This window comes from Akebia trifoliata, chromosome 4, assembly GCF_017979445.1.
Source record: "Akebia trifoliata isolate Shusen 1 chromosome 4, ASM1797944v1, whole genome shotgun sequence".
Lineage (NCBI taxonomy): Eukaryota > Viridiplantae > Streptophyta > Magnoliopsida > Ranunculales > Lardizabalaceae > Akebia > Akebia trifoliata.
The window spans coordinates 33,761,609-33,776,678 of NC_141378.1; the positions used below are offsets into that span (position 1 = coordinate 33,761,609).

At 36.0% G+C, this 15,070-nt stretch overlaps 1 protein-coding gene across 2 annotated transcripts in view; it reads left to right on the top strand.

The window, feature by feature from the left end:
* Positions 1-15,070, top strand: part of LOC147404770 (serine/threonine-protein kinase STY46-like) — a 58,881-nt gene that overhangs the window by 20,593 nt on the left and 23,218 nt on the right. Inside the window, exons 6-8 of one of the 2 annotated variants that reach the window (XM_086440845.1) lie at positions 5,972-6,082; positions 7,444-7,494; positions 10,565-10,650. In XM_086440845.1, the coding sequence (XP_086296971.1) occupies positions 5,972-6,082; positions 7,444-7,494; positions 10,565-10,650 (248 nt within the window). The remainder of the gene's footprint in view (positions 1-5,971; positions 6,083-7,443; positions 7,495-10,564; positions 10,651-15,070) is intronic. The other variant, XM_086440846.1, reaches the window with a different exon arrangement.

Sequence of the window (15,070 nt, forward strand, 5' to 3'; positions counted from 1 at the left end):
ATGTTTGTATCTGCTCTCACTAACACAATCCTTGTTCCTTTGGATCTTTTCTTAGTCTTTTAGAATGAAATAATCAGCTCTTATTACTACTTGAATGAAGAGAAATGTACAAGTTAAATAGGCTATTTGGAACAGCTCCAAATCCCTCAAAAATAGGAACAGAAAAAACAACTATTTAAAGGAGAGAATATCTCCTTTATTTTAGGAAATAAACTCTGCTAATATTCTGGAAATAATAACCAGAATATTTCTTATTTGAATAATAAAAAACAAATGAACCTAACTAACTTTGACTTCAATAATCCGCACTCCCCCTCAAGCTGTGTTGTAAATATTAATCATACCTAGCTTGTTACTCAATTCTTCAAAGTTAGTCCTAGGCAAAGCCTTCGTGAGAATATCTGCGATCTAAAGCCGTGTAGGACTATAAACTGTCTGCACAATTTCATTCTCAATCTTCTTAGAAATAAAATGTCGATCCAGTTCAACATATCACGATGGACTGGTTTTTTTTGCAATACTTATAGCAACTAGATTATCACACAACATCTTGATTGGTCTCTTTGAAGTTACTCCTAGTTCACATAGCAGTCTTCTTATCCACATTCCTTCACAAATTCCAAGAGCAAGTGCCCTGACCTCTGCTTCAACACTACTCCTTGAGACAACAGATTGCTTCTTGCTTCTCCATGTTACTAGATTTCCCGAAACATAGGTACAATATCCCGAGGTCGATTTTCTATTTGAAATATTACCTGCCCAATCTGCATCTGTGTATACTTCAACTTCTCTATTATCACTTTTCCTATATAGAATACCTCTTCCAGGAGTCATTTTAAGATACCTAAGAATTCGGTAAACAACCTCCATATGCACTTTAGTTGGACTATTCATAAATTGACTCACAATACTTACAGAAAAACCTATATTAGGTCGAGTGTGTGAGAGATAAATGAGTTGCCCTACAAGTTTTTGATATCTCCCTTTATCCACTGGTGTACCATCCTTGTCCAAACTAATCTTCTTGTTTGAATTCATTTGTGTAGTCCAAGGTTGACATCCGAGCATTCCTATTTCCTTTAATAAGTCTAGTACATATTTGCGTTGAGAAACAAATATACCTTGTCTGGATCTTGCTACTTCCATGCCAAGGAAGTACTCGAGATATCCCAAGTCTTTGATTTCAAATTCTTCAGCCAATGTTTTCTTCAATTTTAAGAGCTTATCTTCATAATCACCTGTCAAGATTATATCATCAACATATACAATTAGCAATGCTATCTTCATTTCTGGAGAGAATTTAACAAACAAAGTATGATCACATTGTGTGTATCCACATTTGACTACTGATTTCGCAAACCTATCAAACCATGCACGTGGGGATTGTTTAAGCCCATATAGTGATTTCTGAAGTCTACATACTTTGTTGTAGTTTGAACAATTTTCAAGTCCAGGAGGTATCACCATATATACCTCTTCTTCAAGATCACCGTTTAGAAATGCATTTTTCACGTCTAACTGATGTAAAGCCCAATCTTGATTTGCTGCAAGAGAAAGAAGCCCTGATTGTATTAAGTTTTGCAACTGGGGCAAACGTTTTTTTGATAGTCAATTCTATTAGACTGAGTGAAACCCTTTGCTACCAAGCGAGCTTTGAATCTCTTGATACTACCATCTGCCGTGTGCTTGATTGTGAATACCCATTTACAACCGACTGCCCTTTTTCTGGGTGGAAGATCAACAATGTCCCATGTACCATTCTTCATCAAAGCATTAACTTCTTCATTAATTGCTATCTTCCACTTAAGATCTTTTAATACCTCATGTATAGAGTTAGGAATCCGTACACTATCAAGAGTAGACACAAATGCCTTGTAGGACGATGATAAGGCATTATATGACACAAAATTGCATATGGGATTAGCTATACAAGTTCGAACATCCTTTTTTAGTGCAATCGGTTTATCCAAATCATCAGGAATACAAGCAAAATCCATATTATCATGGTTAGATTTTCCATACCTGAATGAATTTGAGCAGGTTTTGGATCTAGTTCAAATTCTTGGTCATGAGCGATAGATGTTATGGATTCTATCTCATTTTTAGGTTTCTTTCTTCTAGTATAGACACGAAGCTGATTATTGTTAGTAGCTTGTGTTTGTTCTGCTGAAACTGGTTCGACTGGTACTGTTTCGGCTGGATTTTGAGTGGGAACAACAACTTGTGTGTCTTGGACAATGGCTGGTTGTGACAAAATAGGCAAAGATGAAACGGATGGATTGATATCAGCTTGTGTATTAAATTCTAGACTAGAAACATTTTCCCAGAATTGAAATTCTCTCATATTCTCCCCCTGAATTTCAGATTTAGGATAATAGGATTGATGATAAAAAAATGTAACATCCATAGAGTTATAGACCTTTTTTGTGATAGAAGAATAACATTTATATCATTTTTGATGTGAAGAATATCTCAAAAAGATGCACTTAATAGATTTTGGATCTAATTTAGTACGATGTTGTTGATGAATATGAACAAACACGGTGCAACCAAATATTTTAGGATTAACGGATGAAAGAATTTTAGTAGAAGGATAGGATTGGAGAAGTGTTTGACAAGGAATTTGGAATTTGAGAACTCTAGATGGCATCCTATTGATTAGATAAGTAGCTGTAAGAATTGCTTCCCCCCAAAAGAAGTTAGGAACATAGGTAGAAAACATGATAGATCTAGCAACTTCTAGCAAATGTCTATTTTTCCGCTCAGCTACCTTGTTTTGTTGAGGAGTCTCAACACAAGAACTCAGATGAATAATTCCTTGATTTATAAGATAATTTCTAAGAACAGATTGAAAGTATTCTTTGGGATTATCTGTCTTTAAGACTTGGATTTTTGTTTGAAATTGAGTTTGTATCATCACATTAAAATTTTGAAAAATTTGACACACTTCAGATTTTTCTTTCATAAGAAAGACCCATGTTAACCTAGTATGATCATCAATGAATGACATAAACCATCTTTTTCCCGTTATATTTCTTACTTTTGAAGGTCCCCACACATCACTGTGAATCATGGAAAATGGATGAGATGGGTTATATAAAATACTAGGATAACTACTACGAGTATGTTTAGAGAGTTGACTGATTTCACAATAGAAATGGGATGAATTTTTATTGATGAAGAGAGAAAGAAATAATTTTTTCAAATACAAGAAATTTGGATGTCCTAAACGATAGTGCCATAACATTACTTCACTATCCTTATTGATGCATAAACTAAGATCAGAATGACTAACAAAAGAAACACAACTAGCATTTTTAGCTTGTCTTATTTGAGAATTCTCGCCTTTGAGGAGAGAGTCCAGAACACAAATTAGCACTACCAATCCTCTTCCCCGAATCCAGTTCCTGAAATTCACATAAGTTTGAGAAAAATTTAGCCACACAATTATGATCAGCTGTAAACTTTCTAATTGAAAGAAGATTACAATCAAGGTTAGGAACATGCAAAACAGAGTTTAGCATCAGATCCTTTGTAATCTTTATGGAATCAATGCCTTCAACTTTGGAGTGGGATCCATCTGCTATCTTAACAGTATAATTATTATTACACGGACTATACTCAGAAAATAGAGTTGCATCTCCAGACATGTGATCAGATGCTCCTGAGTCCAGTATCCATGGTTTGCACATTTTTTAGTGGCTGAAAAAACAATGGAAATTTTACCTTTTAGGGCTAACATTCCCATACCAGAAGAAGGACTAGTTTGTGGCAGTGAAGTTTGATTAAGGAGTTTCTGAAGGGCTTCCAACTGCTCTTTAGAGAAAGGACTTGGTTTAGGCACATTTGGATGATTTTCCATAGTTGTAGCAGCATTTCCACGACGCTCTCTAGGCTTCCAATCTATTGGTTTTCCATGAAGTTTCCAGCAGGTATCATAGACATGTCCAGGTTTGCGGCAATGGTTACACCAACATCTTCCTCTTCTTGGTCGGCTACCTTGAGTATTGCTGGAAAAGTCTCTTGTAGCTAGTGCCGATTCTTCAAACGTGGAGGCAGAAGTTTGTGGTCCCATCATTACTTTTTTTCTGCTTTCTTCTCTACAAACTCAGAAAAAGCCTCTCTAATACTCAGTAGTGGTTTTGTGCTCATTATTCTCCCTCTAACTTCATCAAGATTTTTATTGAGACCTAATAAAAATTTGAAAGTTTTTTTCTGTTCAACAATCTTCCTATAAATTGTTGTATCTTCTGAACACTTCCATGGATAAACCTCGAACATATCAAGCTGCTGCCAATGGCGCGTGAGAGAGTTGAAGTAGTGAGTGACTGAAAGATCTCCCTGATGCAGATCATGGAGGATGGCTTCGATTTCGAATAGTTCTGAAGTATTTTAAGAACTTGAATAGGTTTCTCTGACAGCATCCCAAATTTCTTTTGCTGTCCCATACAAAAGAAAATTTTCTCCTATATCGTTGTTTATTGAGTTAATAAGCCAGGACCATGTTATTTTCAGTCTTCCAAGCCTTGTACTTTGAATCATTCTTTGCTGGAATAGAAACTTCACCTGTGAGATACTCATCTTTCCCTTTGCCACATATGAACATCATAACGGACTGAGACCATTGGAGGAAGTTATGTCCGCTGAACTTGTGGCCAGTGATGAGAGATGTGGTTTTAGATCCACCATGATTGACAGGTGCTGAAATTGTTTCAGGGCTAGAAGTAACTTTAGACCTTGAGTTTTGTCTTTTAGTGGCCATGCCGTATTTGGTCATTTGAAAGAGATTAAATGATATTAGAGGCTAGCTCTGATACCATGAAGATTTTAGAATGAAATAATCAACTCTTATTACTACTTGAATGAAGAGAAACGTACAAGTTAAATATGCTATTTGGAACAGCTCCAAATCCCTCAAAAATAGGAACAGAAAAACAACTATTTAAAGGAGAGAATATCTCCTTTATTTTAGGAAATAAACTCTGCTAATATTCTAGAAATAACAACCAGAATATTTCTTATTTAAAAAATAAAAAAAAAATAAACCTAACTAACTTTGACTTCAATAATCGGCATAGAACATTCAACTTGCACTTTCCTTTTAACTGAAGCTGTAATGGCCTTCATAGCTCAATTACGCCATCTCAATCGATTTTCTCTTTGTTTATTTCCTATTAAGGCTGCTGCATTTTCGTGAATGCATACATTTCTGATTTTATCTTTCTTAGACTCTCCACTCATTAATCTGAGCGTCCTCATCTCAAGTATGGTCAATGTATTAGCATGGTGCTTTTGATTGCGCCCAACATTCAGCTCCATAAAGTATAATCAATCTCCCATCGTCTAATAAAAATTTTCTTTTAATTTGATTGGGTTGTATTGATCACATGGCACTTTGGTAGCACACCCCTCATTTAACCAACTAGCTTTAATTCTTTGGGAATCCTCCTCCTTAATCTCTCCATCCTTATGTATAATAGAACTGAGATAACGAATAGTTACTTTTGGGTATTTTCTAACCATCAATTTTTATTTGGCATTCCTCTCCACGGGTGTCAGTACTGAAGTTGCACTCCACTTTTTTTTTGTCTTGCTTCTACTTTTGACTCCAAAGTAGTGATCCAAAGTTATAGTTTTACATTGACTCCCTCTCTTGTCTCATCAACTAACACTATAACATTGCAAATGACATGCAATGTAAGAAATAACGTGTGATTTGAAGTGTAAATAACCTTGTGGTTCTTGCTACTTCACCTGGAATTCAACTTTGGTATCCCTTCTAATATTTTACTAGCAACTTATTCACTCGGGCACTTATTATGAGGCACCAAATAAAATTGGTCGCATGGTGCATGTCAAAGTTATGCAATGAATTTCCAGCACTAAAGTCTAAATAAGAATTACATTTATCTTTATATCTTATTTATTTTCATTTTGCTTTGTGATAATATCTTCTATGTTAAACTTCCAGTTAACCTCATTACTTGCGGAGATTGGTCTGAACATCCAAGAGGCACATGCTTTTTCTACAGTGGATGGTTATTCCTTGGATGTATTTGTTGTAGATGGTTGGCCATATGAGGTATTTCCGAAGCTTTTTCCTCCATTTATGGTTGAAATGTCTTATTTGCTTTTGAAATGTATTCAGCATTTTTGTGTCATATGTCATTCAACAATGCCAAACCCCAACATATCTTTTACTTTCTCCTTTGCCAATGGCACCACTTCTGCATCCAAAACAACATTCAAGCATCTATACACCAATGAAAACCATTAAGACCCCTTTCGCTTTCTCCTTTTCCAATGGTACCTTCCACATTCAATACAACATTCAAGCCCTCAGATCAAGTAAATTTTAGAGTCTCGTTTTGATTTATTTATTAATTTTGTGCAAATAAATAAGTACTATTGTGTAGTTTTTTGGTTAGTAAATGATTTTTCTTCTTTCCTAATCTCCCCCAAATTAACTCTTAGTATTTTGTCAAAATTTTATGTTAGCAATCTTTACAATCATGCTTTGTTCATAAATGCCCCTTAAAAGCATTTCTCTATTTGATCTTTTAGCAAACCAAGCTGTATTATTGTCATTGTTTAATGACATTTTTGTAAATGTTGGCTAAAAAAGTTATTTAAAAACTTGCCGTTTCATGATGATAAGAAAGCCTTGCTTTTTTGTACTAAAAGACAAATCCCTTTTTAAGGGCATCTCTAGAAGAATGATGTTTTGGAGGTTGCTAACCTCACATGAAGTCTTGGATGTTAGCATTCCCGCACACACACACACACACACACACACACACACACACATGGAGATTAGGTTTTGATGAGGATGAATATATGTTATATATTTATATGTATGTATGTATGGGTTAATTTCTGATAAGTAGGTTTTGATGATGATGAATGTACATACGTTCTTATATTTCAGACTTTGAAATTTTGTGTCAAAAACTTAATATAGTGCATGGCAAAATATGGCATTTTCCTTTGAAAGTGCATAGCAAAATATATAGTGCAAAAACTTAATATGGTTGCATTAATGACAATAGAGAAAATCATAAGTGGAATGTGGCATTTTCCTTGGAATTAATTTTTATTGTTAGGATTGTGTTCCCCTTGCTCCGTGGTTGTATAATCTAGGTTCAGATATTGAGGTCAACCTAATGGCATCCATATAACATTTCCCAGAAGTTGTTTTTTCATTCATTCTTTTTTATGATTATTGTTCATAATTTGTTCTTGGTGTGTTTCACCTGAGTTCGCAGTGTTGCCTACCATGTGATGATGTGGTTTGCATTTTATCTCAAAGTAACTGCATCACACTCGATTAGGTTTCCAGTCTCAAATAAACAACTATTTATTTGTCTGAATTCTGAAATTCCTTTTTGTTCCTTTCAGTTCACTATGAGCTATTTGATTTACCTGTACTTTGAATTTTTTTAGGAAACTGAGCAGCTTAGACATGCCCTGGAGAAGGAAATTTGGAGGATTGAGGTAATTTTTTTGCTTTACGCGATAGTAATTGATTAAACTTTCAAGTTTGTGCAAATAAAGGATGAAATTCTTGTCTAGGAGCTGCTATAACATATAGTTATTTTTTATCTGTTAGTTGAACCTTTCAGTTTTTTCTCATTCCGATGTCAAAAAAAGATTAGTGAACAATTTGGTTTTTTGCTTTTATATATGGTTACTAAAGCCATCCATTCAGAAGTTACACCTTTGTAATGCTCTAATAATATTTGCTTACTGTATGTTGTTGAAATGCTTCTTTATTGGATTAATGTTTCAAAAACTTCCTAGAACATCATGCTAGACATTCCTTAATTTCTTCCTGATATTTTCAGAAGCATTAATGATCCATGGTTGTCTTCCAAGTATCCAAGCCATTTCTCTTATATGATTTTTGGCCCTACACAATTCTTGCTGCGAGATGATGGCCAAGTTAGTTTTGATAATATTAATCCAAGTAAACTTATTCACTATTTCTTCTCTTACCATTCGGTGGAAAACTTCAATAAAAAAAAGTAGTAGATTGAGAGAAGAGGAGAAGAAGAGAGAAAATAGTGAGAAGAATAATAAGGGAAAGTGGAGATCATGAATCCAGAAAATCTCTTATTTATATTAATATATATTCAGAGAGACATAAATACTCCTAGACAAAAGAATAAAAGACTTGCAGATACATAGGAAGAGTAAAATGACTGTTTTGTCCTTCAAACACTTCCCTCAAAGTTGGTGCATAAATATTGATCATGCGTAACTTGCCTTAAAAAACCATGAAGCTGGATATTATTAACTGATTTGGTGAGAATGTCAGGAAGTTGGTTTTTAGTCTTTACAAAAGGTATGCACACGATGCCAGACACAATATTCTCCTTAATAAAGTGTTGATTAACTTCTATATGTTTGGTTCTATCACATTGGATTGGGTTGTGTAATGTTAATTGCTATTTTGTTATTGTAGTACAACCTCACGAACCTTTAACAGGAAAGCCAAGCTCTTGAAAAAGAGTCCTTAGCTATAACATTTCACGCACTCCATGAGCCATAGACCTAAATTCCGTCTCTGCACTTAACCGAGCTACTATATGTTGTTTGTTTTCTGTCTTTACAAAAGTTGTACACACAATGCTAGAAAAATATTCTTTTTAATAAAATGTTGTTCAACTTCTATATGTTTCGTTCTATCATGTTGGATTGGGTTGTGCGTAATATTAATCACTATTTTGTTGCCATAGTACAACCTCACGAGCTTTCAACAGGAAAGCCTAGTTCTTGAAAAAAAGTCCTTAGCGATAACATTCACATACTCCATAATCCATATACCTAAATTCTGTCTCTGCACTTAACTGGGCTACTACATGTTTCTTGCTTCTCCATGTTACTAGGATACTGTACACAGATATATTAATATCTGTTTTTTCTTTCATTTTATTATGTAATTGATAGCTAAGGGTATTTTAGTCAGTTCACTTTATTAATAACAAATTAATTTAGAAGTGAGATCCTGGGAGGTATTGAACCCATTGATCTCACCTCCTCTTTTCTCTTCTTTTCTATTCTCTTCGCCTCTCCTCTCTTCACTATTCCCTTTGATTATTTTATGAAAAACTACATGGTATCAGAGCTCTAACAGAAGTGATCTAGGGATTGAAGATTCAAAAATCTAAGGTACATTTTTTTCTCCCCGGAAGTTTCTTGGAGAGAAGTTTTTTTTTTAAAACCTAACCTTAGGGTGGGTTCCTACCCAAATCACACCTACTAGGGGGGCATTCTAAATGCTTTAAAAGCTTTTATTTATTTATTTTTTCTGCTGGTGGGTTTTTCTTCTCCTTCAGTTCTCCGATTATAAACCCTAGGGTGGTTTAGGGTGGATTATTAGTTGAACATTCTTCGATTTGAGGCTGTTCTTTGTGGTGATACATCTAGTTAGTATGTATTGCAGTTAAAATGGGTTTGTGGAGATCTGTTGAGGTGTGTGTCTTCGAGTTGAAGAAGTGTAGGGTCAGTGGAGATCCAAAGTTTTTTGTTTCTTGTGTTCCAAGATTGAAGTGATCAATCTGTGAGGGATGTCATCAAGTGAGTTGGGCTGATACGGGGAATGGTGGTATTCCCCAAGCAACAAGTGTAGATCCATTCGTGAAGTCCACCATTCTGAACTCAGGAGAATGTGGGAAAAATAGGATCATTTTAAATCTTACAAACCTAAGTGTATAGGAAGATGTAGTGGCATACAAGCAAGATGTGGAAAAAGAACGTATATTTGAGTTTCTTGCTGGTTTGAGCCCCCAGTTTGAGTTTATAAGGGTTCAGATACTTAGATGTGACACACTTCCATCTTTCAATTAGGTCTATACTTTAGTTTAAAGTGAGGCCAACCGACGATCAGTTATGCTGCTGAAAGGTCAGCACTAGCCTCTTTGAACACCTCACAGAAAAGTTGGAAGGAAAGTAGGAAAAACTTGATGGAAAACCCTTTGATGAAAAAGATAAGCTGAAATGTACTGATTGGAAGATGTCGCCATACCAAGGAGACTTGTTGGGACCTACATGGTTGTCCAACTCAGTTTAATAAATTCTCATCTACCAACCCCACTACTCACATTGCCAACTCTTCTTCTTCTCAATAGTCTACACCTGTGGACTAGCTTCATCTTCCAGCACATGACTCCTTGTCTATAGTCGAGTTAGCTAGTCGCATAGTATGCTCTCTCAACTCCACCTTGGTCCATTCACATCCTTTTCTTAGTCAGGTATTGATGCATCAGCTCATCTGGTTACACGTCTTTCTACCCCATGATGGATCATTGACACTGGTGCTTTTGACCACATGACGGGTATGCCTTCCTCTTATTCTGTATTATCCGGTTGGGAAAATTTTTGGGTTGCTGATGGTTCTCTATCCTCTATCTTTGGAAAGGGGGAGATTCAGGCTCTTCCTAATCTTTCCCTTTAAGATGTTCTCCATGTTCCAAATTTAACTACCAACCTTCTATCTGCCAGCAGCCTAACCAAACATCTAAATTGTTGTGTCACATATTTTCCTACTTATTGTGTTTTTCAGGATCTGAGTACAAGGAATAAGATTGGCAGTGGTTGTGAAGAAACTGGGTTATATCTACTCGAGAACACCGCAAATCAGAGTACTATGTATCAATCTATTAAAACTATTAATAATAAAAACTTGTTAATGCTTTGACATGTTAGGTTGGGTAATTTACCATTACAGTTTTTGAGTCGGTTAATTCCATCATTGTATCTTCATCCATCTTTGGAACTTCAGTGTGATGTTTGTCAGCTTGCAAAACATGTTAGAACTTCTTGTCCAATAAGAAATAAACAGTTTGCAATTCCTTTTGAACTTGTGCACACTGATGTGTGGGACCCGTTACTTCTTTATTTGGTTATCGTTATTTTGTTATATTTCATGATGATCATACTCGTGCTACTTGGTTAAATCTTATGAAAAACAAGGATGAAGTATTTCAGATCTCTATCAATTTCCACAAAATGATTTGGACACAATTTGATACCATGAAAATTCTTTGTTCTGATAATGAGAGAGGGCCTTGGTTCATATTTTGCTAATCAGGGTATCATTAATCAAACATCCTGTGTTCAAACCCCACAGCAAAATAGTGTGGCAGAATGGAAGATGTGTCATATTCTAGAGGTAGGCCGCTTCTTTCTATTTAGCATGCAGGTTCCTCCTCACTTTTGTTCCGATGCGATTGTCAATACTTCGTACTTCATTAACTGCATGCCCTCTTGTGGGTTAGATAACAAGTTTCCTATTACCCTTTTGCGTCCCAATCAAGACATGTTTCTTTTTCCACCGAAAACATTTGGTTGTGTGTGTTTTATTCATGTTCATTGTGGAAATCGTACAAAACTAGATCCAAAAGATGTAAAGTGTATCTTCTTGGGTTACCCCTCTAGTCAAAAAGGGTATACATGTTATCATCCTGAATCCAAGAAATGATTTGTATCTATGGATGTGACATTATTTGAGTCTACTCCTTACTGCTTTGGCGGATCTCCTTCTTCACAAACATCCATGGAGGTTTTTTCTACACCTCTTCCATTACCTATAAACCATCAGCTTCATGTCTAGTGCCAATCGTCTTCCTCGTATCCAAGTCCTAAAAAAGACAATGGAAGGAAAAAGGTTATATTGCAAATCAAATTCTTTGTGATAGAATTGATAAATAACAAATTAATAGAAAATTTAAGAACATGAAGGACCGAGGATAAACCATCAGCTTCATGTCTGGTGCCAATCGTGTTCCTCATTTTCAAGTCCTAAAAAAGACAATAGAAGGAAAAAGGTGATAATGCAAATCAAATTCTTTGTGATAAAATTGATAAATAACAAATTAGTAGAAAACTTAAGAACATGCAGGACCGAGGATAAAGAGAAATTTGGAGAAATGATAATACTTCCTTTCCCAAGCACAAAAGAAATAGTGCCATCAACAACCCTAACTTTGTCTTGACCCGAATAAATACAGTAAAAGGAAAACATGGATGACATAGAATCAATGATCTAGGAAGGATTAGACGAAGAAAGTGGATACATGATGAGTAAAACCAATATACCTAAGTGAGCAAAAGAGGTAGCTGATGGTTTTTCCAATTGAGCTATGGCATGATGAAGTTTTTCCAATTCTTCCTTGGGAATAATGACCATATCTTGAGAGGAAGACTGTGATGAGGCCTCTGCCAACATAGAAGCATCCCCTATTGCATTAGGAAAAGTGGATGGTCCTATTTGAGTAAATTTCTGGGTCGACCAATCAAATCCTGTATGTCATTTTTTTTGCCATAATGTTCACATTTAAGCTTGTCCCAATCACCTACCCCGAAATTTGCCTTACCATTGGATTTCTGAGCCCCGCTCTTTTTATTTGGCAGAGTTTAAAATGAAAACAAGGTAGATCTATTAGTTGTTGGAACTTTGAGTTGTATCATTTCTCCTACTGTCAGCACTCTGAACATAGGAGTACACTTAATTGAGGGGCGACTGTAGAAAAATTGAATTTATTGAGAATTCTTGGATTCACATTACAAATGCCCCAATAGTGGTATTTATAGACCAACTATCCTATTACAAGAATAATCTAGAACTTCAAGAATAATCTAGAATAATAAACCAACTATCCTATTGTAGAAGATTACAGGAATATTCTAGAAAGTTAAGAGTAATCAAGAATAATCAAGAAGAATATCCTATTTTCTTGATTCTATGAGATTAGATTTCCGGATTCTTCTACACTTTCTCTCAAGTTGGTGCATAGATGTCAATCATGCCCAACTTGCTTATCAGATGTTCAAAGTTAAGTCTAGCAAGCCCCTTAGTCAAGATGTCGGCTGTTTGCTGACTAGAAGGCACAAACGGCAAGCAAACAATTCCAGCTTCAATTTTTTCCTTAATGAAATGTCGATCAATCTCAATGTGCTTCGTCCTATCATGCTGGACAGGATTGTGAGCAATACTTATTGCAGCCTTGTTGTCGCAGTACAGCTTCAGAGGAAGTTCCACAGTCATCTTGAGTTCTTCGAGGATTCTGTATATCCACAATACCTCACAGATCCCTTGAGCCATTGCTCTAAACTCAGCCTCTGCGCTACTTCTGGCAACAACATTTTGCTTCTTGCTTCGCCAGGTAACCAAGTTTCCCCACACAAAGGTGCAATACCCTGAAGTAGATCTCCTGTCATTCACCGAAACCTGCCCAATCTGCATCAGTAAATACCTCAACACTCCTTTGATTTGTCTTTTTGAAAAACAGACATTTTCCAGGAGTAGACTTTAAATATCTCAAAATTCGGTAGACCGCCTCGAGGTGTTCTTCATAAGGTGCGTGCATAAATTGACTAACAACACTGACAGAGAAGGCAATATCCGGTCGAGTATGAGATAAATATATTAGTTTTCCAACCAATCTCTGGTATCTACCAGTATCAACAGGAACACTTCCCTCTTCCCAAAGCTTTACATTGGGATCCATGGGAGTCTCAGCCGGTCTGCAACCACTTAACTCGGTTTCCTTCAAAAGATCAAGAATATACTTTCGTTGAGAGACAACGATTCCTTTCCTTGAACGAGCAACTTCCATGCCAAGGAAATATTTTAGCGCTCCCAAATCCTTGATCTCGAATTCTAAAGCAAGGCTCTTCTTCAGTCTCTCTATTTCGATCACATCATCACCTGTGAGAATAATATCATCAACATAAACTATTAGCATAGCAACCTTTCCTTCATAAGAGAACTTGAAAAACAAGGTATGATCAGCTTGTCCTTGAGAATATCCTTGTTTTCTGACAGACTGTGTGAACTTCTCAAACCAAGCCCTTGGAGACTGTTTGAGACCATACAGGGACTTTTTTAGTTTGCATATTCTTGAGCCAAACTTTTCCTCAAAGCCCGGCGGACTATCCATGTACACTTCTTCCTCCAAGTCACCATTGAGGAAGGCATTCTTCACATCTAGTTGTTGCAAGGGCCAGTCCAGATTAGTAGCAATGGATAAAAGTACTCTCACCGTGTTTAATTTTGCAACAAGAGCAAAAGTCTCAGAATAATCAATGCCATATGTCTGGGTGAATCCCTTTGCTACCAACCTAGCCTTGTATCTTTCCATTGAACCATCAGAGTTGTACTTCACAGTGAAGACCCATTTACAACCAACAGTGGTCTTCCCAGCTGGCAATGCCTCAACACTCCAAGTATTGTTCTTCTCAAGAGCTTTCATCTCTTCAAGTACTGCTTCCTTCCACTTTGGAACCTTTAGAGCCTCATGTACACTGTTAGGAATTTCTACATTGGACAATTGAGAGGTAAAAGCAGCAAGAGATGAAGACAATTTCGAGTATGATACAAATTTAGACAGTGGATGATTAGTATAAGATCTAACCCCTTTACGAAGAGCTATAGGAATGTCTAAATCAGAAGGCTTAGACTGGCTGTCGAGAAAAGAAAGAGAATTACCTGTAACAGACTCAGATTGTTGATTCGTCCTTGGTTCAGAATCATGGCTGTGCTGTAGAGTCAATTCGTCTTTTCTTTTCTTATGATTCTTCTTCAAGTAAACAATCTCTTTCCAAGTTCGGTCACCATCCTTGAATCTATTATCATGTTGTGACATTATAGTAGGCTGTTCCTTATTTTCGATTTTCAAAAATTGTTATTCAGAATTCTGATTTTTAGATTGTTTTTCAAATGTAGGCCTAGGCTTAGGGGAAACATTACTCATAATAGAAGGAGTTTCAAGGAATGAATCTTGGCCATTTACTGTAGGTGCAGAGATACTAGACTCAGACTCTTGCGAGAACAACACATCATCTGAGAGATACACATTGCCCGAGTTAAATGAATCTTCCTTAAAAATCTCCCCCTGAAGATGAATATCCTTATAATATGATTGTTTTTCAAAAAATGTAACATCCATTGTGACAAAACATTTTTTCGATATCGGGTCAAAACATTTATAGTATTTCTGAGTTGTGGAGTAACCAATGAAGACACATTTTATAGCTCTGGGCTCAAGTTTTCCAATTTTTTGATGTT